The sequence below is a fragment of the Kluyveromyces lactis genome (genome assembly GCF_000002515.2).
Source record: "Kluyveromyces lactis strain NRRL Y-1140 chromosome A complete sequence".
NCBI classification, from domain to species: domain Eukaryota; kingdom Fungi; phylum Ascomycota; class Saccharomycetes; order Saccharomycetales; family Saccharomycetaceae; genus Kluyveromyces; species Kluyveromyces lactis.
This window is the reverse complement of record NC_006037.1, coordinates 94,150-120,371: the sequence shown is the minus strand read 5'-3', so window position 1 is coordinate 120,371 and position 26,222 is coordinate 94,150. Positions and strand designations below refer to the sequence as shown.

Genomic DNA, 26,222 nt, shown 5'->3' with positions numbered 1-26,222 from the left:
AGTACAATAATTTTTAAATGTAACCATAAGGCTTTGTTGAATAACTCATTACTCCTGTATGATTTCTTCTGCCATTCTCATATATTCTTATTTTGTAATGCTATCATAACTATTATATAGGAATGATTTCATCAAAAAAAATTAAGGTACAATACAATGCATAGGCAATTAATTCTCTATCGACTTAAATGAACAATGCTGAGAAATCAAGAAGGGTCCGCCGAACTGACAGATAAATAAATGGTCATATGGGATCAAGTGAATTATGGAACCAAATATCCCAGTACAACGTACCCCGTGTTGCATTTAAGCAATTTGTTGCAGAGTTTGTTGAGAAGAATGGAAGGTTCCCAAGAATTGCCATAGATGGATACTTATGGTTATTCGAATGCGGGTATTTCGATGAACCACAAAACAAATCGAAGACATTGTTAAATTGGTTAAGGAAATTAAAGGAGATGTTACATCTCCAGTGTTTCATTGTTATTATTTTCGATGGTACGTTCAAGTTAGATGGAAAAAGGCGAAAAAAGCGCAAAGTCGCAACACTTTGGGACTCATACTGGTTAATGAGATCAATGAATCGATTTAATCATGACAGCGTGAGCTATGTTGATGATTATATTATAGAATGCTGCAAATTATTCAATATACAAACCATCAACGCGCCTGGAGAAGGTGAGGCTCAATGCGCGTTTTTGCAATTGGTAGGGCAGGTAGATTTTGTACTCTCGAATGATGCAGACGTATTGTCATTTGGAGCAAGCAAAGTATTAAAAAATTACTCAAAACATGGCTGGCAAGATCTCCCAAACTCCTCAAACTCTCCTGTAAAATCGAAACAGAATGAACGTTTCGTAACGTTTGTAGATTTGGATATCATAAAGGATTGGGACAGAGATAGATTTGTATTATTCAATCTTCTAGTTGGGAGCGATTATAATGGAGGAGTGAAAGGCCTCGGAGGTAAGAGGGCAGCTATATTGTCCAAAAGCAGAGAGCCAGATATTTCGAAAAAGCTTCCTGCTGTTTTAGCGGATGCTAAATTCGAAGAAAAGGCCAAAATTCAACACAAGTGGGAAGAGTTTGGGGAAGATATTCTACGAACCATAAAAAAGAACGGCAAAACGTTGTTCGGAATGAACCTTAAATCCATGAACAGTTTGTCTCGGTTTAAAGATTGGCCTGATGTTACTGTTGGACTATTTTACAGGGATCCAATAGTACAGAACTTCGATCTTTCCAGTAAACCAACACACGCTGATGTGAAATTCGAAGAGGTAGAAGCATTCATGAAACTGAACGGAATACCAAGGTTTTTGATGAATTTTGATAAATGGTTTCACGAATTCTTACATCAGTGTTTCATTGTATCATACATTTGGAAACACCCAGACCCATTCAACGGTAATTATAGGCTTACAGAGTACCATGAAGTTTCGCTATGCGATGGAATGCATCAGTACAAGGAGGTATGCGTACGTTTCAAATCCTTTTTGTTTACGGAAATCCAAAAAGAAGTTGAAGGGACTCCTAAATTACAAAACGCTGAATTGCCAAGCAGGGCACGATTTGCAAAGATTGACTCTGCTAACTCGCCGCGAAAATCACCTGCTAAATCTACCATTCTAAGGCAGAAATACCCATATTACATGTGGATACCAACTGGAGTAATTCCGAAATCATTGCTTATACACCTGGATAAAGAAATAGCTGCCGCAAAGACAAGCCAAGCTCTGCGGCTATCATCAAAGAAGTCTTCGCCAAAAAAGACTCGAGGAAGATCCCTATCCCCACAGAAAAATACCCTCGACAGGTTTCTAAACAAACGTCAACGCACAGAAGGTCCTATGAGAGACCTAATATCTGCGCTACTACAAGAACAAACAAATGAATCGGGTATTGAACAAAAAGAGGATCGTGAAATTATTAACCCCAACAAAGCGGGAATAAAGATCCTGAACATCGACCTTATCGATACGGAGTCTGAGGAAGATCTGTAAAATACGTATATTACAAAACAGAATTACATAATAACCACAATTCTATGGAAAAACTTGGTTAAAAATTCATCATTATTCAGTATGCTGTGTCTTGTCTCTTGTCGTCCCTGCATTTGTCTTTCTGATGGACGTTCAAGCCGATGCCAATGGCGCCTACCTATTCTGACGCTGGTTTTTGACAGTCTTTCCGGCAGGTATCGTTTCAGCCGTCAAAAGAAAATGCACACAATGACGAAACAAGAAAAAAATTCCTTGGAACGCTGAGCTAAAAAAATCCTACTTGAAGCCACACTTTTAGTTAAGCTTAGTGAACGGGATAAAAACTGAGGGAGATGCTATTAGGTTACTTGATGTGGATTTTAACATGAGCGTTGAGGTAAATGAATGCCAGCCTAGTTCCACAGTTACCGTTGATTTATAATCATGGAGTCTGTGAAACATACATACATTATTTTTGTTTAGTATATAAGGAACGCATCACTTCTGGACCCTCTCTTGTTCTGCAATATAAACCTTGCATATAGACTCGTTATAGGCAAGGCAAGTAAACATATATAGGTTGCTCGGAATCGTACTCGTAAAAAGACTAGTTCGAAACAATGGCTACAGGTATTTCCAAGACTTTGAAATATAACGCACAAACGGATAAGTTAATCACTTTTGCAGCTGGCTGCTTCTGGGGTACTCAACACATCTTTTTGAAGCATTTCGGGGACAAGATCATTGATGGCAAAGTTGGATATTCTAATGGATCCGAAAGTCTGAAAGACAAACCAGATACAGTTTCTTACGAACGTGTCAAGAAGGGTGATACCGGCTTCGCTGAAGTTTATCAAATCTCATACAATCCTAAGCTGGTATCTTTGAAGGAGCTTGTAGACTTCTTTTTCCGTATTCATGATCCTACTACGGTAAATGCTCAGGGCCCTGATCAAGGTAGTCAATACCGTAGTGCTATCTTTGCGCACTCAGAAGCTGATCTCAACGAGCTAAAAAAATTGAAAGAGCAGTGGCAGCCAAAATGGAACAACAAGATTGTTACTGATATCTCTTTGATTGATAACTTCTATGATGCTGAAGAATATCATCAATTGTACCTAGACAAAAATCCTGCTGGTTACGCCTGCCCAACACATTATATTAGGGATTTATAATATATTGAATATGTATATTAGTTGTGTATCAGTATGTGAGAAAAGAATGTTGCATTGCCTATGGGTCTAGTTTACCAAGTTACCCTTTTCCTTCGGATGAAAATGCACTACTATATATTTACAAGTGGGAAGTAGTTCTAATAAATGAGACGATGATGGTTATTTCATATGCCTGGTCTATTCTGCGGACTTGCGTAACTTGTCTAAATTCTCTTGAAGGGTTTTGTCTTTCTTGTAATTGGGGAATGCAAAACCTAATGCTAAAAAGAGTGTTAGACTGAACATTGCCTTCAATATCAATTCTGGTCCGTTCATTTCAATCTGGTCCTCTTTACTTCCTTTCTTGGCTCTGGGTCCCCATTCTCCATAAGCGATGTAGTAAGCACATCTTTTATCATTTAAATCCAAATTTTTCCACGGCTCTTCCATCCTCCAATCTAGGTACTCATTTATCTCTTCTCTGGTATCTCTATTCATATGTAACCAACCGCCTTGTACGAGTTTTGACATATCAGGAGGGGAATACACTTCACAACAACCACTGTTGAATCTTCTGCCATGCGCAAGCACTCTACCGGAGAGTCTCAAGCTGTTCGAAAACATCTTTGTATCACACGAGAAAATTCAGAACTGGTTCAACAAGGATTTGAGGTTTCCTCGCTGGCGAGAGGCGTATAGGGTTGTAGTTCACACTTTTTGGTAATTATGTACATCTCAAATGTCAGAAGTTCGCAATTGAAGATACAATAAATGTAAAAACACACACTTAGAAAATATCAACAAATTGTGAATATAGTAGTGTATGTAAACACAATAAAAAGGTTAGGTGAAGTAAATTCTACGCCAATATCCTATCGAAGCATTAACCAGCACAATGAGTTACGAGACATTATTTGTATGTTTACATTAGCTTAAATAAGCCAATGTTCTAATCCTTTGAATCATTTACTAACATTTTCCTATTATCTCTCACTTTCAGAAACTTCATAAATCTTCAGCCCAGTTCCAATCGTTGGTTCCATTGGAAAAACAACCATATTTCGCAGCTATCTCACTTCTGTTGGCAATTGCCTTTATATCTCCATTGTTACTCTCATCCGCACTTCCAGAAGAATACGAAGAAAAGAATAAGGTTAAACCTTTTTCTGTGTACGAATTACTAAAGGTTATCATGTTAGGGGGGATTGGCTCCCTATTCTTCGGTATCAGTATCGTATTTTTAACGAACTCATTTGGGGTTTACGTATGATTAAAGTTAATAGATATGCGATATGATATTACATAAATTTCATAATTTCAATAAATCCTCGTCAATATTAACTAACTTATGATATGCAGGCTCTTTTTCCCGTGGATTATAAGACTCGTTTTCCATCAGTGTAGTCACCATGGCTCTGGTGTATCCAATCATACTCTCAAGTGAGCTTTGGCTTTTCTTATCCAAATATTGTAGTATGTGTGAATTAATGGTTTGGAAAAGCCGCTCCTGAAGATATGCTGGTGTTAGGAAAAAGGAACAATCATTCGCACATTCCTTTGAAGGGTTGGAATATGCCATCAAAGGTGATATTTCATCGAATTTTGCTTTGAATATTTCTCTGGTATCATCAGAAATTGCTCGATTTTGTAGAAATTGCTCGGAAATATCTTGTCCCTTGCTTAAAATGCTATCAATCATATCATTTTCGGGTGATTGTTGAGAAAGGCATAGTAAATAGTCAGCGCATTTCATTTCGAAAGTTAACTCTAGGTATTTTTCCAATAAACCTGGGAACTGCTGTTCAATGTAATTCATGCACTTAAGTATTTCACCGTCGTGTATATATCTTCGTATGGTCTGACGCACTTGTAAGTTTTGTTCTTCTTTCACAATCTGTCGCTCATTATGCCTTATGACAAAGCGGGCTCTCTCGTCCGAATTGTTTGGAATACAATCACGTTGTAGGTCCTTAAGGAATCCTTTAGCTACATCAATGTAACCTTCATGAATTAGGTAATCATTGATCATTGAGTTAAGCTGACAAGGAATAGAATCATTATTCGAGTTTATGTTGTTTAACTTCGGAGTTGTGGGTTTCCATAGCTTGTCACCACTGAATCTCCTATCGCGGGTCAACAAGAAACCATCTGGTTGGTCATCTTCAAACCCATCCGTAGCAAGATCGTTTTCTTCCGACGCCACTTCTTGAAATTCTGGTTCCAGAGTATCATTGATTTCATCACCTAATTTACCTAAATCTTCATTGTCGGATTCGTCGCTAACCAAATTAAGTCCTGAATCGTAATCAACAGCTTTGAAAATATGTGAGTACGTTTTATACTTCCATTGCAATTGATATTGATCTATATCAAACAGGAACTCTTCCGTTAAACCAAAATTTGTCCTAAGGGAGTTACCTGACTTTATTGAAACAAATGGTACCAAATCTATATCGAAACAATCCTCAAACGCATTTCCTAAGAAAATGCCATTCTTTGTAAAGAATATTGAACCTTCTATGAAGTTAACACCACACCCTACAATATCATCATTACCGAAGGGTCTTGAATATTTTTGACTTCCTGAAGCATCAAATTTGTTGCCGTCTAAGCCAGAGTAAGAGTATGTTTCTACATCCCCATGAATGGTTTGTGAGGGAGAGGATGGAGAATTCAGGACATTTCGATTCCCATCTAACACATTACGTAACATGTTAAAATTCTCAGATGATGGTGCTGATCCACTCTCGGTCGTATCTTGTTCAGAAGTTGACAATTTGTCATTAATCTTCGCCCAATTCTTAAAACCGACTAATACATGGCTATTCCTCCCAGCTTGTGAACTGGTAACAGATAACACTCGTATTTCGAAGTAGAATATGGCACACTTGGTATGATTCACACCATTATTTGCCCAGGTAGTGGCCCATTGCTGTTTTTTCTTAGAGTTTATGTTAACTCTTAGTCGACTGTTCATTATTGGGCTGGCTCTCCCATATGAGGATAGTGCATGCCAGTTAGGATTCACCCTAAGCACAGCACATCCATCTTGTGACAGTAAGATACTGTTGTCAGATTGTAGCAACCATTTATGTGGTAATGGATAACCCAAAGTCTTGTATATTTCACCCGGTACAGGGTTTGACTTAAGTTGTACAGTGTGTTTAGATTCCTTAGATTCCGGATAATATACTATTTTATGCTTATGCTTGCTCCGGTCCACTTCTGCATTCTCAATATTTTCTGCATCAGACGTTCCTATTGGGTTTTCAAATCCTGTTGTACTACCTCTAGATTGCTCAATTTGTACAGTAGATTCATTTAGACGTCTAGGGTGATCTGGCGAATCTTGTTCATCGTTTTCATCTTCATCTTCATCATCTAACTCATCATCATCGTCATCTTCAGGGTCATTTCCATCCTCATCGTCATCATCATCCTCAAGGTCATTATCGTCGTCGATTTCGTCATCCTCTTCATCCGCTTCAGAATCGGGAAGCATGCTTCCAAGGAAGTCTTCCTCAGTCATGACAGATTTTCTCATATCAACATCACCGTCGCCGTCTGTTGTATTTGAGATGTCATCTCTTGCGTAAAAATATTTGTGCACTTGTATCAAATAATCGTCGGAGACAGAATCATACGGAATTGTTCCTAGAACCCCTAGTTGCGATAGTTTTTCCCATATTTCTTTCCTTGTAGCAGCACTCAATCGATTTGGTGTCTTCAGACTTTGAAACGAAACAGAACCGGAACAGTCAGCATCCGCACTCAACAACTCATCTTTAGTCTTCAATTTATGAAATAGCTTCTTGTGCTGGTAGTATAGTTTCCATAAATCGTGCCCTATTGGTTGCTTTAATAAGTATTTAGGGAACATGGAGATCATGTATTCATGATCAATCAAATCCATTTTGCTATTGCTCATCTTATGCCAAGTTTTACGTTCCAAACGCTAACTTCCCCTTATACTGTTAATATGTTTGGACACCTACGTAAGCCTCGGTATTAACTGGTGACAATAGCGTAAAATATTACTCTCTTGGTGACTTCAGAATCTCAGATAGGTATTGTTGATCTTTAAACTTTATCCTTTTTTAATAAAGGGAGCTCAATTGTAGCCATTTCCCAGTTACCCTAAGCAGAAAAAACAAGACAAAGTCCACCAATATGATACTCGACAATGCAAGTGCAATGTGTAGATTTATACTGTACAGGCTTGAATGCAATGTTAAGGTCTTGCAGAAATGTGGGCGTTCTACGCTTGAATTAACCGTTGAAGATCTGTTATTAGTAAGTAATTTATAAAGTGATATGTACATTAAATGAGAGTGTAGATTCTGTATCTAATACTCATTGAAAGATAATATGAAAAAAAAATGCCAAGCATTGTACAGTCGTATTAATATCTCACTGAGAGAACGCCTGAGAGTTACAATTTATGAGCTTGATATGTTAATGAAAATGTTAATGATGGTGCGCTAATGTAAAATACCCAATGTGCAATTTATTGCAGGAATTCAGTTGAGTGAAACCGCTAATAGAAAGAAAGGTTATTTTAAAAGATTATTACAATCACGAAGGAAAGTCATCATCCATAGAAAAGCTAGCAGACTGATTGTAAAAGCATGAGCAAATGAAAAAAATGAGATATCCATAAAGATCGAAGTAGGCTACAATACGCTACTGTTGATGATTCGGATAAGATATTCTTAGATGAACTCAGCTTAGTATCTGTAGTGATCAGCCTTGTATGGACCCTCTTCTGGAATACCCAAGTATTCAGATTGAACGTCAGACAACTTGGTTAACTTAACACCTAGGTTGTCCAAGTGGAACTTGGCAACAGCTTCGTCCAAGATCTTTGGTAGAACGTGAACACCGATATCAAATGGACCAGTCTTTTGGAATTCGATGTACTTTTCTCTGAATGCTTTGTCTTGAGCCTTGAACAAAGCAATTTGAGCCAAAACTTGGTTAGAGAAAGAACAGGACATAACGAAGGAAGAGTGACCAGTAGCACAACCCAAGTTAACCAATCTACCATCAGCCAACAAGATGACGTGCTTACCAGAAGGTAGCAAGTAACGGTCGACTTGAGGCTTGATGTTGATAACTTCAGTGGCGTTGGCCTTCAACCAAGCAACATCGATTTCAATGTCGAAGTGACCAATGTTACAAACAATGGCATCTTCTGGCATTTGCAAGAAATGTTCCTTGGTGATAATGTCTCTACAACCGGTGGTGGTGACGAAGACTTGACCGGAGGAAACAGCTTCTTCCATAGGGATGACTTGGTAACCTTCCATAGCAGCTTGTAAAGCGTTAATTGGATCGATTTCAGTGACAATGACACGAGCACCGAAACCTCTCAAGGCAGCAGCACAACCTTTACCGACGTCACCGTAACCAGCAACGACAGCAACCTTACCGGCCAACATGACATCGGTGGCTCTCTTAATACCATCGATCAAGGATTCTCTACAACCGTACAGATTGTCGAACTTAGACTTGGTAACGGAATCGTTAACGTTGATAGCTGGGACCTTCAACTTGTTTTCCTTAACCATTCTGTACAAATGGTGGACACCAGTGGTGGTTTCTTCAGATAAACCGAAACAGTCCATCAACATGTCTGGGTATTTGTCGTGAACCAAACTGGTCAAATCACCACCATCATCCAAGATCAAATTCAACTTCTTGTCGTCCTTGAAAGCGAACAATTGTTGTTCGATACACCACAAGTACTCTTCTTCGGTTTCACCCTTCCAAGCAAAGACTGGAACACCAGATGCGGCAATGGCAGCAGCAGCGTGGTCTTGAGTAGAGTAAATGTTACAAGAACTCCAGGTAACTTCAGCACCCAAGGCAACCAAAGTTTCAATCAAAACAGCAGTTTGAATGGTCATGTGCAAACAACCGGCAATTCTAGCACCCTTCAATGGTTGCTCAGCACCGTAGGCTTCTCTGATGGCAATCAAACCTGGCATTTCGTGTTCAGCCAATTCGATTTCCTTTCTACCAAAGGCAGCAAGAGAAATATCAGCGACCTTATAATTATGAGCTGGAGCAGACATCTTATATGTATGTTCTTGTGTTGTATATGTGGTGTGTGCTTTTGCGTAACAACTAAACCTTAATATTAACTTTAATCAAAAAGTACGTAAGGAATCTATATCTATGAATATCCCAATCCAACGTAATTGCCAAATGTGTTTCTGTTCCTTTTATATACTCGGTAGATTGAACCTTTTCGTTTTTTTCAGTTTTATCCAGTTTTTTTTTTTTTTTACTTTTTTTTTCACAAGGCGATGCCTTGATTTGAACAGTTTGGTGTCCTTTGAACGATGAGCTCTGAGTGGCAAGTCTTTCTTACTTTACTGGAGAAACTTGATTTTTAGTCGTTGAAAATTCCTTTTCTGGACATGTGCTCGTTTAGTTTGGACAGCGGATTAATTTTAATTTTGCACATGCACAGACCGAAGGAGGGTAACAGTTGAGTTATGTCATTAAACTACATATTATACTATATTATTATATACGCTGCACGTACAGCATTAGATGATGCTGGGAAATGTTACAGTGCGTTACAGAGAATCTGTACTTGATACATTTTGATAATAGGATTGCAGGTCTTCTAGTGCGATAGTTTTTTCCACAGCGAGTAAGGAAGCAGTAGAGGTACTTGATGCAGTGCATGAAGATGCAGTGGAGGGAGAGGAAGAGGAAAAGGAAGAGGAAGAGAGTTCGAATTCAGTTGATGCTTTCATCGAAGCGGACTCTGCCTTCTCCTTCTCTCTTTGCTGTCGCTCTAAAGCCTCACGTGCTTGGAACTCTAGATTAGCTTTACTTCTCAAAATGTACAAATATTCTCCGTTTTCATGAGAGAGCGTCTTCAACGACTGCTGTACTGTGTTCACAAAGGACTGTAGAGAGTCAAGCTTCACTGGATGCTCCATCAATGTATCTCTTGTCTTAATCACTTGTCTTTTCAACTTCATGAAGTCTTTCCAATTCTTACGCTGTTCCTTTTCTAAGTCTGCCAGCTTCTCTTCGTTAACAGCCACGTCCACGTAGGCTAGATTCTTAGACCATTCTGTAATCATCACATCTGCCCATTCTTCAAACAGCTCGACGTTCTCTTGGCGGAGAACTTCGACGTGATCGTTCACTTCGTCTGCCAATTTTCGTAGATGAGCGCGTATCTCTTGTGATAGTGCATCGAATTGTGAATGTGCTGCCGAGAAATATTCACGCATTAATTCTCTGGTCATGTACTTAGGTAGCTGGGTATTGTTTTGGTCGAACCATATGGTTTTGTTGGTTTTTGGATCCACACTTTCAGTGCAATTTACATCCATGATGGCCTTAGTGATTATTTGGAAGTTGGTTTGTGAAGTGTTACTGGCTCTTTTCAATAGATCTGCCAAAGTAGGTTGAATGTGATCTAGTTTCTCCTGAGCGAACTCATTGATATCATTTTCGAAATCTTTCATAGTGTTTGACAGTTTGTTTTCAATCGTTATTTTCCAGGACATAAAGTCGTTTCTTAACATTTCTTCCATAGACATATCACATTCGTCAACAATAAGACCAGATGCACTAGGCGTTGCCTTCAAGTCAAGGGCAGAATTGGCTGTTTGCGTTACTGTTAGTACAATAGTGGAAGTCTCCGTGTATTCATCCACATCATCATCTTCATAGAAAATAGATTCATCATCGGGGTCAGTAGTAGCTGATTCAGGTCTTACACCCCCGTGATAAGCAAATCTTTCCCTCGACTTATTGATTATGGGGCACAAATTTTCACGCCACATTTTGCGACACCTATTGTTCACGTATCGGTACCATATAATCAAATGTTCTACAACAGTAGACTTCATTCTGATAAATATCTTGTTTCTGGATAGTCTTCCGTAACCATACTTATCGTTCCAAACTTGGACGTTATAAGAGATAATATTGTAATACTTGAAGACATGAGTTTCCATGATTTTATATTGAGCCTGTACGGAATAAATTGCATGTTCAAGGAAGGGGTACTTGATCATAGTCTTGTAATACAAATTGATGACAACGGGTTTCACATAGACAGTATACTGGTGGCACAATTGTAGGTACCAACGACAAAGGGAGCTTTCAGCAATAAAGGCATACTTAACCACCCGTGGGTAAACCTTAGTGTAAACCAAACTCAGAGAAGACCGTGAAGTTCTAATTACACTTGGGACAACTTTTTGCTCAACAGTATCCTTCACATGGATAACTGCTGATCCCACACGAGGAACTACCACTGTTTCGTACTTTGCCACAAGCGAGTCGGAGTACTTTATCACTTGTGGGAATCTACCACCTATTATGGCACGGTAATGCTGCGGAGCAGTATATTTGCATATTTGTAATTCTCCAGATGTATAGTTGTCGCATGAGTATCTAACGGACCCAAAGGCAAGTAGCAAGACCAGCAACGCCTTGAGCAACTTTGAAACGAGTCTCATATGGAACCTCAGCCTACTAACACGCTAATAGATCAGTGTCCTTGCTACGACTACTTTCTAACCTGACGGATTAGTGATCTGTAATCAGTACTTTACGAACCATAGCTGGTCTTCCATATTATAAATACAAAATGTTACTGAATGGGGTTGGATGTGTTGTCATTTTGACGATTATGTAAACGTAAAAAAAGATAAACAGAAACAAGAACACAGATTGAGAAAAAAAAAAAAAACAACAAAATCAACGACCAATTCCAAGTCACGTGACAAGAACATCCATTATAATTAGGGAAACGCATGCATTTTGGTTGTTTTCTTGGGTAAAGAAGGAGGAGAAGGAGTGAGAAAACAGCCTCTCACAGATCATTCTTCACGATCCTATAATCGAGCAAGGACTACCACTATGAGAAGGGAACGGCAAGCACACCACAGAGAATAAGCTCGTTTACTGGGTCGCCCCGGTCCAAACTGCTGATACGTATATATTCGGATCTATCCATTGCAAGAGCAAGTAATCTACTTGTGCCTAATTAGTGTTGTGTCGTGTGCCTTTTATTCGTCTTTGGAAATTGGCTTACCTTAGAAAGATGTCCATATTGTACATCATTTGTATGTCAAATGCTTATCGTGTATATAGCAAGGTATGTAGCATGTATATAGGATGTATATATCAATTACAGTATGAGAATATAGTTGGACTATTGCGAATAACTACGGATTCCCGTTATTTTATGCTAAATGTGGATGCCCACCCTTTGGTAGATCCGCGCCCAAAACTACCCATTCTCTATGAAACTGTAGCAGTTCGTTTTCTTATTCGGTTTTGTATTAGATTTTTTTTGGGCATTTTGGAAATTACTAACTTAAATAATTAAGAATTGAATATTAAGAAATATTCTCATTTTGGCATAAAGGAAGCTAGGAAAAAACAGGAGAGGAGAGTAAAGCAAGACGTCAAACCCATATACTCTTTCTCGAACCTTTGAACCCCATAATCTGAAGCTAGCGGACCTCAGCTTGCGTTTTATATCGTGTGTTTTCCTCATTAAAAGAAAGCTAAGCAGCTGTGATGTCGTTCTGGCCGTTCGGACAGAACTTCAATAGTTCCAACATCAATGGAATTTTGGAGGAGTATTTCCATGTTATGCATGGATTGGAGAACCAAACTCAGAAGATAGCTGGATCCAAGAGTAACAACAGTAGTACTGTTGGGACTTTAGGAGCTACTGCCGGTGCAGCAGCTCCCGTGGCAGTTACGGACGATAACGATCTTAATGAGACCAAGACAACAACGACAACCTATAATAATGATACTAAAAGAATTAATGACAATCACGAGAAGAAGGAAAATGCAAAGAAAAAGAAGAGGCAAGGATTTGCAATGGGATTTGAAGACCGGGATAAGGATAGTGATGTGATCATCGGAGACTCAAACGATTCTGATCGTTTGGAGCACAATGTCGATTCTCACACTACTGATTTCATCGATAGTTCCAAGAATACTATTGATACTTCACCAGGAAGCTCGCAGCATAATCCTCGACCTTCTCTAATACCTACTCCTAGACGATTCAACGGTACCAGTGATATTGAATCAACGCCGCTAAAATCAGCTGCCTCTTCCCATCCCGACTCCTTATCCACTACTACAACTTCGTCCAGTTCCGCTTCTCATCTAAGTGACGAAGAAGGACCGATCCCCTTGCAAGCCTTAAGTCATAAGTTCATGGATGAGATCTTGGAAGAAACAGAACTTTTGAACGAACTAACAAGACAAAACAATACCCTTTTGGATTTTGTTTGTTTTGGATATTTTTACACGGAAACTGGTGACAAGGTAGAAAATATTGCATACTTGATCGACCGGTTATTGGATTGCATTGATAAGATAGACGACGATAACGACTCCGCCAATTTGGATACTGTTGGTGGAAATGATAATGTTAACGAGCTTGATGATGATGACAATATCAATGAAGAACATCGCATAGAAAACAGAGACGGCAGTATAAATGATGAAGGCAATAACAACGCTGTACAAAACATTAGAGAGAGTGCTACAATTGGCAGTAACGATAGTGGTAGGGGGGAAACTCACAATCAAGGCGACGATAATGAAGATGAAGATATAGATACATTTGGCAACAGCAAAGGTAGTTTTGAAAATCCACATGAATTTACATCCTCACCTCATGATGACTCCATAATACCTATGTTAGACTCCAAGCTGAAGAAAAAATCGACGTTTCTCAACAAAGCCAATATTATTTCTGAAATATTTGCATTAGATATCTGGCTAATTAGCGAATCTCTCGTGAAAAATACTGAATATTTGAATAAAATTTGGTCCATTTTATACCATCCTAAATTCACCCAAGAGAAATCGCCACTTATTCCAATATTTTTGAAGATAAATCAAAATCTCCTTCTCACAAGACAAGACCAGTATTTAAACTTTATCAGGACAAGAGATAACTTAGTCATTGATATGTTAAAACATATTGATATCTCTCTCTTGATGGATTTTTTCCTCAAAATTGTTGCTACTGATAAACAAGAGGCTCCCACTGGGATTATTGAACTAGTCTCAGAACAAAAACTTATCGACCATTTATTCGCATTTCTTGTCAATGAAAAATATTCAGCAGACATTCAAGCATGTGCAGGAGATTTCATTAAATCAATAATAGCAGTATCTGCTAACGCCCCATTGGATGAAATGTCCATCGGACCCAATGCTTTGACAAGAGAAATTGCATCTGAAAAATGCATTGATTATTTACTAGGTTGTATTATCAACGAAAGAGGACCGGCTTTAATGACTGCAGTATCCATTACTATTGAACTGATAAGAAAAAACAATTCTGATTACGATCAAGTAAACCTTTTGACTACGACTATCAAAAGTCATCCTCCTTCAATGAGAGATCCAGTTTATTTGGGAGTCATGTTGAGAAAATTTTCTGAAAACCTTGTCAATTTGAAGCAGATATTATTCGATATAGAAAATGATGCTAGTATCCCTATAATAAAGAATCAAATGGGAGAAAGTTACAAACCACTTGGATTTGAAAGGTTCAAAGTCGTTGAGCTTATTGCAGAATTATTACATTGTTCTAATATGGGATTAATGAACTCTAAGAAAGCAGAAAGAATAGTAAAAGAACGTGATCAGGTAAGAACGGAACTAGTTCAACAGTTAGAAGACGCATTGACAGACCTCAATATCAAATCAAAATTAACTGCTGATAATCACAATTCTGATTCTCCTACAGAACTGAGTCTTGATGACGATATTGACGAATCCTTCGAAGTCCCTTATGTTAATGATAACCAGAATGCAAAACTTCGGTCCAATCCGACTATTGGTGATTTATTCAAGATTGAACTTTACAATTCTCAACTACTCCCTATCATTATTCAACTTTTCATAAAATATCCATGGAATAACTTCTGGCATAACGTTATATTCGACATAATACAGCAAATTTTCAATGGAAGGATGGATTTTTCATACAATTCATTTTTAGTCTATGCTCTTTTCAGCAACAAAAATGCTGAACGTTTTGCTACAGATAAAACTTTAGATGATGCTCCGATTGATTTCCAAATAACTCGGGATTTGGTATTGCTAGGTTATAGAAACTCGCATAAATTTTACGAGAAACACAATACCACCCTAGGTTTCATGGGTCACCTAGTATTAATTGCTGAGGAAATCGTAAAATTCTCTAAAGTGTACAAAGTTGATTTAATCTCACCGGATATACATGAGGTTTTATTGGATGAAGATTGGGACTTCTACTCAAACGATATTCTCAATGATACAAGAATTATGTATTCAAAAATTTTAGGAGGAGGTGATTATATTGAGGACGGTAATTTAAATGGTGGTGATATCGTTATGGGTAATGATCAGGATCCAACCAGCTTTTCTACACAAATGGATCTCCACGATAAATTAAGAGAGAAATTGATAGAGAAAAGCCGTCAAGAGGTGGATGAGAAGAATGAAAAGAATGGGGTAATTATATTGCCAGCTGGCCCTTAATAAAGATAATATATTAAATTAGTTTTCTATTTATGTGCCGAATATAATGACGTATAGATTAACAAGAATTATTAAAGCCCTTTATAGGTTCCTAGGCTATTCACATTTCATTGGGCTTTCGAGTTTATTTTGCTGTTCCTTTTATTTTTGTTTGGAGAGCCTTTATTGGGTTGTTGACTTTTCGAAGTGCCAATATTGATGAACTTACCTAAGGTTTTATTCCAGATCCATTTAGGTAATTTAACCAATAGAGTGTCGTTGATACCAGGATCAATGATGTCGTCCGTGGATATTTTCGCCAATGATTCGTCAGGCTGAATGACGAACACTTCACCGAATCTCACAAGTAATTGTTTATCTTCCGAGTCCTCAGACTCTTTGAAGACCAATTTAGATTCACCCAATGAATTGGTTGTGTCCTGTTCTCTGACCTTAGCCACGAAGTTCTCAATTCTTTTCTTATTTGCGTTGTTATGGAGTTTCAATAGCACAAGATGAATTACACCAGCAAGAACATACAGAAAGAAGAAGGTGAACCATACAGAGGGTGTAACCCTATTGAAGAAAAACCCACCTTTTTTGTAGTCATATTTAGGAAATCCATTTTTCAAATAGTAGTCGTAAGTCTTACGATGACCTTCATCAGATAATAGCTTGGTGATCAAGTTAATTCGTTCATACAACTTCCTGTACTTTGGATTCTTATCAGGATGGTATTTCTTCGCTAGTTTTTTGAAATTTTTGGTTATCTCAGCAGAAGTAGATTGCTTTAGTTTGGGAAGCTTAAGAAACTGATAGAAGTCCATGTTTGACCCGTATTTTGTGTGCAATTCCTGCTGTAATTGGAAAATTTCAATCTCATCCCTAGTGAAACAATAGGCTACTGCGGCAAATAGCGAAAGAAAAAGCGCATAAGTAACAGGTCTGGATGAAGATAGCATTTTCCGTATATCTGGACCTTGATGGATTCCTTATAAACAATTTATTCGATCAATTTATAGCTTGATAATGCACTTTTTATTAGTTTAATGCTCTTTCATTTAAACATCTTGGCCTTGAGTTTTATTTTCGTTCAATACATGAATTTCAAACCGTTCTTTCATATAAATAAACAATCCAGTTATTTTCATAACGGGAAATTCATAAACTGCGTCTCATACAATACTGATTATGGGCTTGTTATCAATTGGTATTCTCTCAGCTGATATTTAATGCTAGTATTTACTTCATCAGAATTCATTCCATATATTATACGATGAATGCTACTAGAAGACAACAGCCAAGGAGGCTGGTTGTTAAGCTATATCAGTTTTTCCATATATCAAGCGCCTTCTTATATTGCGCTTTGTTAGTTCGTTGGTTGGTTCTTCTTCCATTGGTCTCGCGAAAGTATCTACCAGGAGGAATTCATAGGTTTCTATGTTGTTTGATGGTATACTCAGCGGTCGGTAACATTCTATGGTGGATTAAAATGCGAGGCCTGGCCTGGTCGATCTTTAACAGACACAATCTTAAGAATATCAATCTAATATATCTTGTAGCCATTCTGCACTTTTATGATGATTTTGAACACTCACCGCTCTTGAAAAATACTAGTTATTCCTCTTTCATTGTTGGTCTTTCATTCACGCAAATGTACTATCACTGGAATAGAATATTCAAGGGCCCATCACCTGAACCACGAAGCTCAAAATCGTTAGCTTCTAGACTTAACGCATTTATCATGATTCCACTCTTATACCTTAGTGAATTTTACCTACTATTGTTGAATACTGAGATTGATAACTATCACAATGGACCAAAGACTGTGCTTTTCAATAAGTTTGTGTTGGTGGTGTTTATCCCATTGTGTTTGCATCTATACAAAGGCTTTTTATATAAATGAACAGCATTCATAGAACCATAAATCATTTATTAAGCTTCTTTTAAATCGCATCAATTTACTTAATTCATACTATCATATCAGAGAGTTCATCTATAATTTTCTCTATGAATAATTCTGCTTCCTTACTGTCATCAAACGTTTGATATCTTTCCTTTGCTTGTTCTAACTTCGTCATAAATGAATCCAAATCAATCGGGCTTATATTTATTTGACCTTGGTTTTTTTTTAGAGTCTCTGGATGAGATAACCACGGGTGTACGTCTATTATCTCTTTAATTCTTTCAGAGCCCACTTTATCCATGGATGGGTCGGGTTTGTCAAACCAGTTGACAATCTCGAAATTTTGAACCAATAAGTCGCTATTAAGTTCATAAAGCTCATCTTCCTCGATGACATTTTCGTTAAAGTAACAACCAATGAAGAATTTTGCCGTGAAATCCTCTATCCTCTCATCAATTAAGTTCTTGAGGCATTCAACCGGAGGTTTATGATCCTCATCTTTGAAGACAAAAATTATGCCAGATATTACATCTCTAAGTTCCTTACATTCGTCAGAGACAAAATCATTTACCCATTCTTGGAGCACATCGTATGTATCGATGTATAGATCTAAAGTGGTCTCGTAGTACTTAGTCTTCCATTGCACATCTCGTGCAATAGATTCTGTTTCGTCATATTGCTTTTGGAATATAGTTGATATGAATGCTATGTGCTCCTGTATCTCCAAGGATTCGGGAAGCAGTATAAGGACTTTATGGTTATCCATCGCGAATACAATAAATTACTATGGCCAGTCACTCTCCAGGAAAAGAATCATTGTAAGAGAGCATGATCATCTTTTAGTGATTTACTTTTAGTTCCTAACGGCTTTGTCCTGGCGACAGAAGATATAATTTTGATGAAAATATTAATTGTGCTTTCCAGAGTCGTACCTGCATGTAGTCATGAGGCACATATAAACAGAAGAAAAGCTCCTATAAACATGCAAACAAGGAATTAAATGTGATGTGAGTATACCGTTACCTTTGAAACTCTTTGGACCTAAATTATTATTTGCCCAAAAATGCGCCATAATCACGTAGGCAGTGTTTGTCTGTCTTTAATTCCGTTTCTTAAAAAAAATGACAGAATTACCAACGAGCATAACTTTAACCACAACTTCCCCTCCTAGGATGATATTTTGCTCTTCAAGAGACTATGATGGTTTTGAAATTATCCTTGAGACATTGTATAATTGTGTTCAATATAAAAGACGTATGCAGTTCGAGGTTACTTCTTTTGAGACTTAGTAAAGTTTCTGCATAAGCCTTAAAAAGCATAGACAAATTGAATCAATTCTAAGCACACCGATGGAGAAGGAGATACAAATTAAAAATTACGAGTATCAATCTTCAATCCAGGAAGAACCTTTTCCAGGTCCAGCCGAGGCAGAATATACCGTGGAGAATGTTGATAATGTCGATGTGATTGACGAGCCTGACGATAACGATTTACAGAGTATTCTTTGGTGGAAAAAAACTGCCATAATTATTACCATATCATTTTTTCTACAGCTTTTTGGTGTCATATTGGCTTTGATTCTAATATGATGCTTACTCCTGTCTTGTGCAAGTTTAAAAATACGCTCAAATTCATTCACATCAGAATTCCAATTAGTTGAAATTATTTGTCGCACTGTATATTTTCCTTAACCCTTTTCATGTATATATATATATATATGTCAACCATTGTAACTTCAGACTTTTATTTTAATATTGTGAGTTAACAATAATCTAAATAATACTGAACTGCTCCTGTAACTGCTTCGAACGTGGCTGTTTTTTGTTTAATCACTTTATTCTCTTTCAAAACAGTGATTTTTTACTGACATTAATTAATGTTATTAAAAATAAGAAATCATGAATTGATAGTTTCAAATACGTAAGAATTCACCAATGGTAAAGATTTATGATTTCCTCAAGAGTGAAATTGGACTAATAGACAAGCTTCAAGAGGGAATTATGTCAGAAGATATCCCACAATGGGCGAAAGATTTGAAAGTTGACAAAGTGATGAGGCGAAATAGTGTCAATGGTGGTAAATTGCCGGATCCGTTTGGAATAAAGAAACTAGAGATCGAAGGACAGAAGCCCCCTAAGGTGATAGATCATGACGCTCAAAATCGTATAGCCAAACTCACTGCAGAACGGGCATGGCAGATATCTTCTGAGCCTCTCAAATCTGTTCCCATGAATATAATTATGTCATATATGTCTGGTAACAGCTTGCAAATTATTCCTATAATGACTGCTGTGATGTTGGTCTCAAATCCCATCAAAAGTATCTTAGGAGTTAAGTCAAAATTTCAACATTTAATCAACAAAGATAATGATGTAACCCCGCCTGTAGTTGCAGCCATGATTATGTACGTGATATACCAATTAATCCTCATGGGAATAGGTTTGCATAAGTTGAATTCAATGGGATTGTTCCCAACTACGTCAAGTGATTGGCTTGCTTGGCAACAACCAACGGAGTATTTATACCGTACGTTAAGTATTTAATTGAATGTAGCGAAATTAATACATTATACAAAAGGGTCTATTTGCTAGTATTGCTTTGGGTAGAAGCCGGGGCAGACTCTGCAGTAGTAGGAGTAGTTTCTTTATTTTTATGCTTCATTTCGAACAATTCCTGAACGTTATATTTCTTGTAATCAGTCCGATAATCTTTATCTACAACACACATTCCGATGTTGTTTTTAAAGCATTGCAACAGCACAAGCTTATCATAATTCTTCAAATCAACTTTATGTTCTAATGAACCTTGCTTTCCTACGAATCCAGCAATATATTTAATCATTTCCATTTTATCCATAGTACTAAAGTTTCGTTTGTTGATCTCTACTGCAAATTTTACTGGCACCATCTCCTCTTTGTGGAAGTGCTGTGGTAGTACTCGTTCACAAAGTTTTGCCAATTCTTCCATACTGGCATGACATGAATCGGTAATTGGTGTTAGTTTCTGCACAAATCTTGTTCTTTTCCTCAAGTCATGTGGATCGGCTAGATCTCTGATGATTCTATGAACAAACTTTTCTGGAACAATCGGTTTTCGGGTCTTCACAAAGACTAGACACTCAGTCTGAAGGTCGAGCTGCTCCAATATTGGTTTGTTTTTTTTGGTATCGACTATGGTAGTTTTATGGTTTTTTAGTCCTTCCAACTCTTGCTGAAGTTCCTCTTCAATTGAAATCTCTTTCTTCGACTCTGTTGTGACGGGTTCTTTACTTTCGATTTCGATGGATCCTGAGCCATCAGGAGAGGCCGAGTTCATGGCATTGAGCTCATCAGAATAGTACTCTTCTACCTTTTCTTCAAAAATAGAAAGAATTTCAGAGGCAGCGGCCTTCTCTTTGTTTCTTGCACACGTTATGTAGATTCCTGAAGTGTTAGGATCTAGAGTGCTTTTGACAACTTTATATCTCTTAACGATACCTCCTTTAGAATCTTTTCTGCTTCTTTTTGCCATCGTGAGTGATTGACTTCAGGTTGCTTCCGTACGTTGTTCACATTAGGTTAACTTAATGACTTTCCATATGATGCCCAGAGTATCTATTTTCTTTTGATATAAAATTTCAATGGCATTATGTGTTGAAAAAAATATGGGACACATATATGTAGTTTGACAGATAAAACGAAACTTTAAGAGTAACCATGCAACACATGCGGGTGTATTTTATCTTTTGAAGGCCTGATTATTGTGTATTACTTAGTTCTATATTATTTTCTTATTCATTCTGACGAAAAGTGTATCGACATAAATCATTTCGTGACCAATGGTGCCCAAACATGTTAACCTCTACTGAATAATTTAGCAAATCTACTATTAGCCCGACTTTCAGCCGAAGAACCTTCGTCTGATACTAGATTTGATTGCTCTGACGAAGGTGGTTGAAGTTTCGAGAGAAGAGATTGTGCAACTTCTGGTTTGACTCTTGAGTACTTTTTCAATCTAATATCGTTATCCTTGTATTCATCCCAGTGATTAATTTTCATGAGTCCAATATGCTGCTTCAAATCTGTAAAAGTCGACAGTAACGACTTTATATTATTTTCAACTTGAGTTGATGATCTGTTTCCGGCAGTGCTTGGTACATCCGTTGGGGTAGCAGGTATCGACGGACTTGTTGGCACACTAGAAACATCGTTCGGAAATATTTTGGTGATAGTCTTCTCTAAGTACAACATATCAGTTTCGAAATTCTGAACACTCTGAGGAGAAATTCTGTCTGGAGTTTCGTTTAGTAGTTTCTCCAAAAACCTTCTGGTTATTACATCAAATTCACGGAATATCAATAACATTTTGATATTGTACGGGATGATGGCCAAAGTAGATGTAAACATCATTTCTAAAAACTGCGCAATATCAACGATTGTCATATCAGGCTCGGTTCGTACCTCAGTTGAATTCCAATCAAATTCAATAAATTCCATGAGATCTATTACCTTGGAATCAATCAAAGTGATCAATTTAGTTTCTGCTTCTTTTCTTGTTTCAATTAGCTTCTTGATGGAAGATAGTCTGATCTCTACGTCAGGATTATTTGTTAGATTCTCTCTTGTCAAAATCAAACTGAATTCTTTGGCAGCAATCACAAAATAATCCAAGTTTACCAAAATTTGGGCAATTTCTTCTCTGGAGGTAGTATCTAACTTACTCTTTATGTTATCGTTGACAACTCTATCGAATATGTTGTCGATTGCTTTTATCACTATCAGGTTTAAATGTGATATATCGTGTTTGTAAAAAATAGAAATGAAGGAGTGCAAACTGGAGTATGTTTTTTTCACTAAAGTACAGGTCATTGGATACAGGGGTGAGAACGGAAAAGTCGCAGAAAAGTTGTCATTTGTTGTGTTAGATGTGTCTGATCCCTGATCTGCCAACCAACATATTTTCAAAATTTTTTCATATAATGCCTTGTCAGTAATTGCCAAAGGCATAAAGTCATCATCTTGCAACAAGTTGGTGAATTCTTTCTGAAATAAAAATACAAGTAGTTCGCAGTACTGACTGAATGTTTCGACTTGTACTTTGTAAAGTAACTCTACATTTAGTTTCAAATTTTCTAGAATTGCTATAAGAACGCCAAGGAAATCTTTGAATTCGGTTAACAACTGCTCGGTGGTCAATTTCTCTTTTACCATTGTAATCAAATATGGGTACAACTTGTTCATGATAGACGTCCAAAATATGTCAGTCGAGTTAGGGTTATTATTGTTTGAGAGAACATAGTCAGTCGACTTATGCAACTCTTTGTCGTACACAAGGAAACCCAAAATCTTAAGAATGTACTCTTTAAAAAAACTTAGGTCTAGTTTCTCAGCAAAAGCGTCTATCTTTCCGTTTGAATGAGATACCGTCGAAAAATCTTTCAGAAATAACGGGTGAATTAGTTTTGACTTCCTGAACTCGTATTCTTTACGAAATTCATCGATAAAGAAATCCATTTCATTCAAAGATTGAAAAATCAATATTGAGTCATGAAATTCATGAAGCTGACAGAAGTTTTGTAATTGTAAAGAATCAAGTTTTGAAGTGTCACGCAATGATATTTCGACAGGAGAATTAAATTTATAGTTGTGTAATTTCATGGATTGTTTGGTCTTTAGCCAGTCTTGTAAAATCTGAGTCTCATATACATCGTAGTATTTTTCACCTATAACGCTGAATGTTTTCTCAAGGTTGTAATTTAACGATTTCTTAATTAGGTTGATTGATTCGTCTTTAATTTGGGATTTCAACATCGGGATTGATGTATATATTTGATTAAGAAATTCAAAATTGTACTGTTTGAAATCCTGGAGATATATAGTTTCGAATGTTTCTATTGTTTGTAAAGCTTTGAAGAAATCCTTCTCTTCTATTAGTTCACGGCAGCGGTTAAAGAGCTCAAGAATTTGTAGAACTTTTTGAATGAGAATCGAAGATTCTGTAATCTTGGAGGAAGTCTTGGTGTTATCAATCAGTATCTGTTTCCTGGAAACTAAGTTCAAGGTAGAGTGTCGTACTTGGCTTTGTAAATTCTTAATATCATTTTGTAATGATCCGTCTATAATCTGCTGAACTTTCTGAATTTCGTTAATAGAAGTTACTAGGTTGTTGTTTATTTGAGAATCCTGTAGAATTTGGGTCTCAAGATTTTCGAAGTGATCATCAATTGAGGCATACAGATCATCGATTACAGTATTCAATTGGCCTTCGTCAATAGTTTGGCGCAAAAGAGGAACCCATCTATCAAATATTTGAGGGTCTAACTCGAATAATTCATCTTCACCTTGATCCTGGTTCGAACTTCCACTTTTTGATACGAATTCCGCGGTCAACAGAGCACGCTGAAGATCTTGAGAAACTGCTAATTGTGGATCTTGGTCCATTCTCAATGAGCTTTGCTTAATGCTTATGCTATTGTGGTATTAACTTTTGGTTAAGATGCCGAGGCTTATTCAACAAATCCCCGCAGAGACCATTAGTATATATATGTAGCTATTCTTTAATTTCTGTTACTGGTATGTCTAAATCAACAACATAATAAACTTAAGAAGAGTTAGATGCGGGTAACAAAGTTAAACCATTTATTCACTCACTTCGGAGGAACGTCATAGTGGACAATCAGGTCAGGCACAAGATGATGCTGGAGCGTGTTACATATTCATCATTTTTGTCACTGTTATCAAATTTCTTTCTGCCACTCGTTTTTAAATAAGGAGATTAATCATGATTATGGATGAATATATAGTAATCAATAAATAAACCCAGTATCGACTTATTTCTCCTCAGAAGCAGCATAGTAGTGCAAGTAAGCAGCCATGGTCTTCATACCACCAAAGTAGTTACTCAAATCCAATTTCTCGTTAATGGAATGGGCACCATCGTCACCTCTACCCATTGGTAATAGAAGGACATTGCTCTTCAATTCTTGTTCAAAAGTAAGAGTGATCGGAATGGAGCCACCTTCTCTGGTAAAGTCAGGCTCGACACCCCACACAACCTTTGTGGCCTTTGCAGCAGCGGAGAAAGATGCATTGAAAGGATCAGAAACCCAGTAATTACCATCATGTATTAATTCAGCCTTAAATTTGTTTGGAGACTGTAATTTGGCGAACGCCTTGTTACAATGATCAATTACGAATTGGTCTAACTTTGCTGATTCGATATTTGGAACAGTTCTGATTGAGAACTTACCGATAACCTTAGATGGTATGACGGTCTTAGCACCAGAACCATGGAATGCACCTTCAACACCATGAATGGATAGAGAAGGATATCTCCATCTGTGCATCAAGATGTCTTTCTTGTTATCGTACAAGGCAGTCTTTGAACCAGAGGCAGCATTGAATTCATCAACTGAGTAATCGATCTTGTCATACAAGGCATCTTCGGTTTCCAATACAGGAGCGACCATTTCTTTGATACCGTCAATCAAGATGTTACCCTTAGTGTCAACTAGAGTACTCATGACTTGGACTAAATCGATCATTGGTTCAGAAATGGAGCCACCGAAGATACCAGAGTGCAAATCGGCACCTGGTCCCTCAATGATAATTTGATAGTAGTTACAACCTCTCAAACCATAAGTTAAAACGGGTTTTTGAGTACCTAGCCAATAGTTGTCAGAGATACAAACGGTGTCCACAGTCCTAAAGTAGCCTTCGGCTTCTTCGGCGATCAACTTATCCAATCCAATGGAACCAGATTCTTCCATACCTTCCAAACAAGTAATCAAATTAACTGGTAAATCAAGACCCAATTCTCTGTGAGCTTCAACAACGTTCAACCAACCTTTCACTGGACCAGAGTCGTCGCTTACACCTCTACCGTACATAATCTGTTTTTCTTCGTTAACAACTAACTTGAATGGGTCAGTGTTCCAACCGTCTTCAAGACTGGCAGGTTGCACATCATAATGACCGTACACTAACACGGTTTTCTTATCTGGATCGTTACCGTAACGAGCCAAGATCACTGGAGGCAATTGTAAGTTAGGGTCAGCAACCGGTGGTGGTTGAGTACCCAATTCCTTCATTTGTATATCAGAGAACCCTAGCTTCTTCAACTCACCAGCAAGGTAATGAGCCTTCTTAATTACTTGTGGTCTCAAAGTCTCATCACCAGAGACAGCTGGAATTTCAATTGCCTTGGCCAAACGTTCGATGAATCTTGGTTTCAATTCATCAATTTTTTGAAACAATGATTCGAAATTCTTCTCAGCAACCGAACTTGACATCTTTATCTTTCTTAGATTATTATTATCAATTGAAAGTTTGCTATAAAATCTTGAGCTCCTTCTCGTTTTAACTGTAACTGTAGTTTTTATGGTATGGTTTGCTGCAAAACTGGATCTTTTTGGAAATACCCTAGCAAGCATGAAAACCAATAAAGTTCAGGTTAAAGTACAAAGATTAGCTATTATAACTAGTCAATTACCACAATTACCACAATGGCTTTTTATATATGCATACAAATATGATAACCATGCCCAAATAACAACAACCTTTGATGTATCTGTCAAAAGCGAAAATCCTGAAATCATTCCTAGTTTCATTTCGTTTCCTTATCTTTTTCCCACACAATTTACAGTCGAGGGACTTGATGAAAATAAAAGTGTCA

The 26,222-nt window shown here is 37.4% G+C and overlaps 15 protein-coding genes across 15 annotated transcripts; 6 read left to right on the top strand and 9 right to left on the bottom strand.

Annotated features, from left to right (window-relative positions):
* Positions 1-248: 248 nt before the first annotated feature.
* Positions 249-2,003, top strand: YEN1 (crossover junction endodeoxyribonuclease; the record flags this gene model as incomplete). Its single annotated transcript, XM_451057.1, has 1 exon — positions 249-2,003. The coding sequence occupies one exon, from the start codon at positions 249-251 to the stop codon at positions 2,001-2,003; it is 1,755 nt and encodes a 584-aa protein (XP_451057.1).
* Positions 2,004-2,602: 599 nt separating this feature from the next.
* MXR1 (peptide-methionine-S-sulfoxide reductase) lies at positions 2,603-3,157 on the top strand (the record flags this gene model as incomplete). Its single annotated transcript, XM_451056.1, has 1 exon — positions 2,603-3,157. One exon carries the CDS (start codon positions 2,603-2,605, stop codon positions 3,155-3,157), a length of 555 nt encoding a protein of 184 aa, XP_451056.1.
* Positions 3,158-3,334: 177 nt separating this feature from the next.
* MTC3 (Mtc3p) lies at positions 3,335-3,760 on the bottom strand (the record flags this gene model as incomplete). Its single annotated transcript, XM_451055.1, has 1 exon — positions 3,335-3,760. The coding sequence occupies one exon, from the start codon at positions 3,758-3,760 to the stop codon at positions 3,335-3,337; it is 426 nt and encodes a 141-aa protein (XP_451055.1).
* A 271-nt stretch (positions 3,761-4,031) lies between these two features.
* Positions 4,032-4,406, top strand: OST5 (dolichyl-diphosphooligosaccharide--protein glycotransferase subunit; the record flags this gene model as incomplete). Its single annotated transcript, XM_451054.2, has 2 exons — positions 4,032-4,052; positions 4,137-4,406. 2 exons carry the CDS (start codon positions 4,032-4,034, stop codon positions 4,404-4,406), a joined length of 291 nt encoding a protein of 96 aa, XP_451054.2.
* Positions 4,407-4,445: 39 nt separating this feature from the next.
* VID30 (glucose-induced degradation complex subunit VID30) lies at positions 4,446-7,064 on the bottom strand (the record flags this gene model as incomplete). Its single annotated transcript, XM_451053.1, has 1 exon — positions 4,446-7,064. One exon carries the CDS (start codon positions 7,062-7,064, stop codon positions 4,446-4,448), a length of 2,619 nt encoding a protein of 872 aa, XP_451053.1.
* Positions 7,065-7,863: 799 nt separating this feature from the next.
* SAH1 (adenosylhomocysteinase) lies at positions 7,864-9,213 on the bottom strand (the record flags this gene model as incomplete). Its single annotated transcript, XM_451052.1, has 1 exon — positions 7,864-9,213. One exon carries the CDS (start codon positions 9,211-9,213, stop codon positions 7,864-7,866), a length of 1,350 nt encoding a protein of 449 aa, XP_451052.1.
* A 510-nt stretch (positions 9,214-9,723) lies between these two features.
* On the bottom strand, positions 9,724-11,634 carry KLLA0_A01177g (uncharacterized protein; the record flags this gene model as incomplete). Its single annotated transcript, XM_451051.1, has 1 exon — positions 9,724-11,634. One exon carries the CDS (start codon positions 11,632-11,634, stop codon positions 9,724-9,726), a length of 1,911 nt encoding a protein of 636 aa, XP_451051.1.
* Positions 11,635-12,703: 1,069 nt separating this feature from the next.
* On the top strand, positions 12,704-15,685 carry KLLA0_A01155g (SAPS family protein; the record flags this gene model as incomplete). Its single annotated transcript, XM_451050.1, has 1 exon — positions 12,704-15,685. The coding sequence occupies one exon, from the start codon at positions 12,704-12,706 to the stop codon at positions 15,683-15,685; it is 2,982 nt and encodes a 993-aa protein (XP_451050.1).
* Positions 15,686-15,792: 107 nt separating this feature from the next.
* ERJ5 (Erj5p) lies at positions 15,793-16,626 on the bottom strand (the record flags this gene model as incomplete). The annotated part of the gene is made up of 1 exon (XM_451049.1): positions 15,793-16,626. One exon carries the CDS (start codon positions 16,624-16,626, stop codon positions 15,793-15,795), a length of 834 nt encoding a protein of 277 aa, XP_451049.1.
* Positions 16,627-16,940: 314 nt separating this feature from the next.
* Positions 16,941-17,570, top strand: KEG1 (Keg1p; the record flags this gene model as incomplete). The annotated part of the gene is made up of 1 exon (XM_451048.1): positions 16,941-17,570. The coding sequence occupies one exon, from the start codon at positions 16,941-16,943 to the stop codon at positions 17,568-17,570; it is 630 nt and encodes a 209-aa protein (XP_451048.1).
* A 64-nt stretch (positions 17,571-17,634) lies between these two features.
* Positions 17,635-18,336, bottom strand: IRC6 (Irc6p; the record flags this gene model as incomplete). Its single annotated transcript, XM_451047.1, has 1 exon — positions 17,635-18,336. The coding sequence occupies one exon, from the start codon at positions 18,334-18,336 to the stop codon at positions 17,635-17,637; it is 702 nt and encodes a 233-aa protein (XP_451047.1).
* A 1,168-nt stretch (positions 18,337-19,504) lies between these two features.
* EMC4 (chaperone EMC4) lies at positions 19,505-20,113 on the top strand (the record flags this gene model as incomplete). Its single annotated transcript, XM_451046.1, has 1 exon — positions 19,505-20,113. The coding sequence occupies one exon, from the start codon at positions 19,505-19,507 to the stop codon at positions 20,111-20,113; it is 609 nt and encodes a 202-aa protein (XP_451046.1).
* A 37-nt stretch (positions 20,114-20,150) lies between these two features.
* On the bottom strand, positions 20,151-21,080 carry TAN1 (putative tRNA acetyltransferase; the record flags this gene model as incomplete). Its single annotated transcript, XM_451045.1, has 1 exon — positions 20,151-21,080. One exon carries the CDS (start codon positions 21,078-21,080, stop codon positions 20,151-20,153), a length of 930 nt encoding a protein of 309 aa, XP_451045.1.
* Positions 21,081-21,403: 323 nt separating this feature from the next.
* SEC15 (Rab GTPase-binding exocyst subunit SEC15) lies at positions 21,404-23,989 on the bottom strand (the record flags this gene model as incomplete). The annotated part of the gene is made up of 1 exon (XM_451044.1): positions 21,404-23,989. The coding sequence occupies one exon, from the start codon at positions 23,987-23,989 to the stop codon at positions 21,404-21,406; it is 2,586 nt and encodes an 861-aa protein (XP_451044.1).
* Positions 23,990-24,378: 389 nt separating this feature from the next.
* On the bottom strand, positions 24,379-25,980 carry DUG1 (metallodipeptidase; the record flags this gene model as incomplete). The annotated part of the gene is made up of 1 exon (XM_451043.1): positions 24,379-25,980. One exon carries the CDS (start codon positions 25,978-25,980, stop codon positions 24,379-24,381), a length of 1,602 nt encoding a protein of 533 aa, XP_451043.1.
* Between the last annotated feature and the right edge of the window lie 242 nt (positions 25,981-26,222).